Below are 2895 nucleotides of genomic sequence, written 5' to 3'. Positions count from 1 at the left end.
GCAAATGCGCAAGCGCAAAGGTTAGGTAATGGAGCGGCTGCCAAATTAGTTCTTTAAATATTCTGCTAGGAAGTTCCTTAACTGTTAAAGCTTTGACCGGGAAATACAAAGCCCCAGCCAATCCAATGCAACAAGAGCAGATTTTCAAAATAAGTAGATATGTAGTGTTTACAAAAAATATATGTATCCTTAATGCTTTAAAAGCGTTATAAATTCTATATTTATGTTTTTTTTTTAACTTTTGACGATCTTGTGTATCGATGTTTTGATGAATTTATTTGCTTTTCATTACTTTTGTGATGGAAAAAAAAGACAAACTTTCAAAAATGCAGGCTTGTATTTTATGTAGAAGAACAGACGACGATGAGCTATTGTATGGTAAATTTTACCACAGACGTGCTTTATCAGTTCATCATAAGTGTATGTTTTTTACTAGCGGGCTGGTTCAGCGCTCAAAACCTAGTAAAAATGGGATTCTTGGTTTTCTTTTAAGTGATATTCAAGCCGAAGCTTCGCGTGGAAAGAGATTAAAATGTTTTTACTGTAAAAAAATCGGGGCTACAGTTGGATGCATAGTGAAAATGTGTAGGAGAGTCTTTCACTTTCCTTGTGGTGTTCAGTATCATTCATTGCATCAATATTTTGGTAACTTCTCTTCCTACTGTGCGTCGCATAAGCCAAAGCAAAAAAGCGGTCCTATGAATGATCCTTTCTGTTACATTTGCTACACACCCATTTCAAAAGATGATCTTGAGGAGTGCTTGTATTCACCTTGTTGCAAAAACAACTGGTTCCATCGATTGTGCCTGCAGCAATATGCCCTGAGTGCTGGCCGTTATTTCTTCAAGTGCCCTCTTTGTAATAATGTATCTCATTTTTTGGATAGAATGTTAGAGTTGGGTATTGATATTCCTGATAAAGATGCAGAATGGGAATTGGAAAATAACGCTTTCGAAGAACTTTACTCTCGCCCGGGATGCGATGCATCAGTGTGCAGGTGTCTGAAGGGCAAAGATTATGACGGAGTTGGGGGTTGGAAATTGTTGTCTTGTTCAGTGTGTGGGAGTCACGCAACGCATCCGCTTTGCAGAGGCTTGCATAATATTGAATCATGGATGTGTAATGACTGTGTACTACTTCAAGCTGAAATAAAATGTAATAAGAAACCCATTGACAAACAACCCTCTGAATGCAAGGACGGGTCTCTCATTTATACTTGTGATTCAGTACTTTTACATGAGCTCCTTAGGCGCAGACCTATAGTTAAAATTATGAAATTATGACCTGTANGTTCAGCAAATTACAATTTATTTACAAAATTATCACCATTCAAAATCAAATATTGCATTGTTTGCACTCTGCAGTAATCTATAACAAAAGACGCAGTTTCTAAACCTAAACAATTTCTCAGTTTGCTATACTTTGAACGAGAAATTTGAGAAGATTCTCTCAAGTCCAGCAGAACTACCAGGCATTGCCATCCACAAAAGATTAAAACTGTTACTATTATGATAATTGGATTGTTGCCATACAAATTATGTCTTGAAAAGAAAAAAACTATTTGAAAATAACTCTATTCAGTTATGTTAAGAGTTAAATGATAATAATTACTGAATTGCAGAGTTTAATGTGGTAAACTAAAATCTAATATTTATATTTATTATTACAATACTTTATTCCTTATTTTATATAAATATTTGATATACTGCACTCTTTATATTTAATATAAACAAAATAATATATATTTACAAACAATGAATTAAAAAGTTTGTTACAGTTACATGGAGTTAAATTTTTCAGTTTACTGAAACAAAATGTCATTAAGCAATTACTAGAACTAATACAGAATTTTTTTTAGTTTCTGCCAGTTTTTACCGGTTATAACCAGTTTCTACCACTGGCATGGCAAAAACCAGTTTCTGCCGGCAAAAAGCCAGCCCTGCTAATATTACTTAAAACATAGTATAGCTAAAATGTTAAATATATCTGGCTAAAATGGTTAGAATTATTTACTGCAAACTAATAAATGAATTAACAAAATCAAAGTTTATTTTCTTCAAACTGTACTTGCAAAAGAATGTTAAAAATTGACAGATAATTTGCCAATTAGATATCCTATGAAGAAAACTATTGAATTTTTTTCTCCCCCAAGTTACTCTGGACAGTACTAGTCTCCCTTCATTATTGATATATATTATTTAGGGGTTATTTCTGTATTGTGACCTGTCGCTTCAACTGCAATCGCCAAGATGCATCCCAGATGGAATTTAAACTTGATTTAAAGAAGAAAAAAACTTTTCAAGATTTGACTTGGGGTGGAAGTTACACCCCCTTCTAGTTTGTCCCTTTCTGTGATGTGTTTTTTTTTTTTTCCTTTTTCAAAATTTCTTGACGGCATCTGCCCGGAAGTTGAAAGACATGGTTATCATTGTGCCACTGATCACGATATGGAAGTCTTGCCATTTATTTCATGCAGAGTTGGCAAGGTTTAGGGCAGAATGGATTAATTCACAGTTTAAACTGTCCTGTCCGAAACCCTTTTATTTAAATTATGTCACAATTTAAAAAGAATATTGTGAAAAATAAAAGGTTAATTTTTGAACAAGAAAGAAGACCAATTTTTCTTTTATTAAAAAAGCTTATTATAATTTTTAAAATTGCATTTATCTATACTTATGCAAAAACATAATCTATCAGTATTAAAAGCATATTTATTCATATTTAAGGCATAAGGTATTCACTTATGTTGTTCAATGAATATGGGACTTCTAAAGTTATAAATCTTTTCAAATTATTTTATATTATTTTCCTTTAATAATTTTAAGCTAATTGTATAAAAAAGTAGGACAAATATTTATTATTAAATGTACAATGGTTACACATATAGGATTTTTA

At 32.2% G+C, this 2895-nt stretch overlaps 1 protein-coding gene across 1 annotated transcript; it reads left to right on the top strand.

The window, feature by feature from the left end:
* The first annotated feature begins 109 nt into the window (after window positions 1–109).
* On the top strand, window positions 110–1307 carry LOC107455327 (PHD finger protein 7-like). Its single transcript, XM_071181646.1, has one exon. The coding sequence runs from the start codon at window positions 300–302 to the stop codon at window positions 1281–1283; it is 984 nt and encodes a 327-aa protein (XP_071037747.1). The 5' UTR covers window positions 110–299; the 3' UTR covers window positions 1284–1307.
* Window positions 1308–2895: the final 1588 nt, after the last annotated feature.

Source organism: Parasteatoda tepidariorum, chromosome 6 (genome assembly GCF_043381705.1).
Source record: "Parasteatoda tepidariorum isolate YZ-2023 chromosome 6, CAS_Ptep_4.0, whole genome shotgun sequence".
NCBI classification, from domain to species: Eukaryota; Metazoa; Arthropoda; class Arachnida; order Araneae; family Theridiidae; genus Parasteatoda; species Parasteatoda tepidariorum.
Note: the sequence above shows the minus strand (reverse complement) of the source record. Positions and strands in the feature narration are given on the sequence as shown.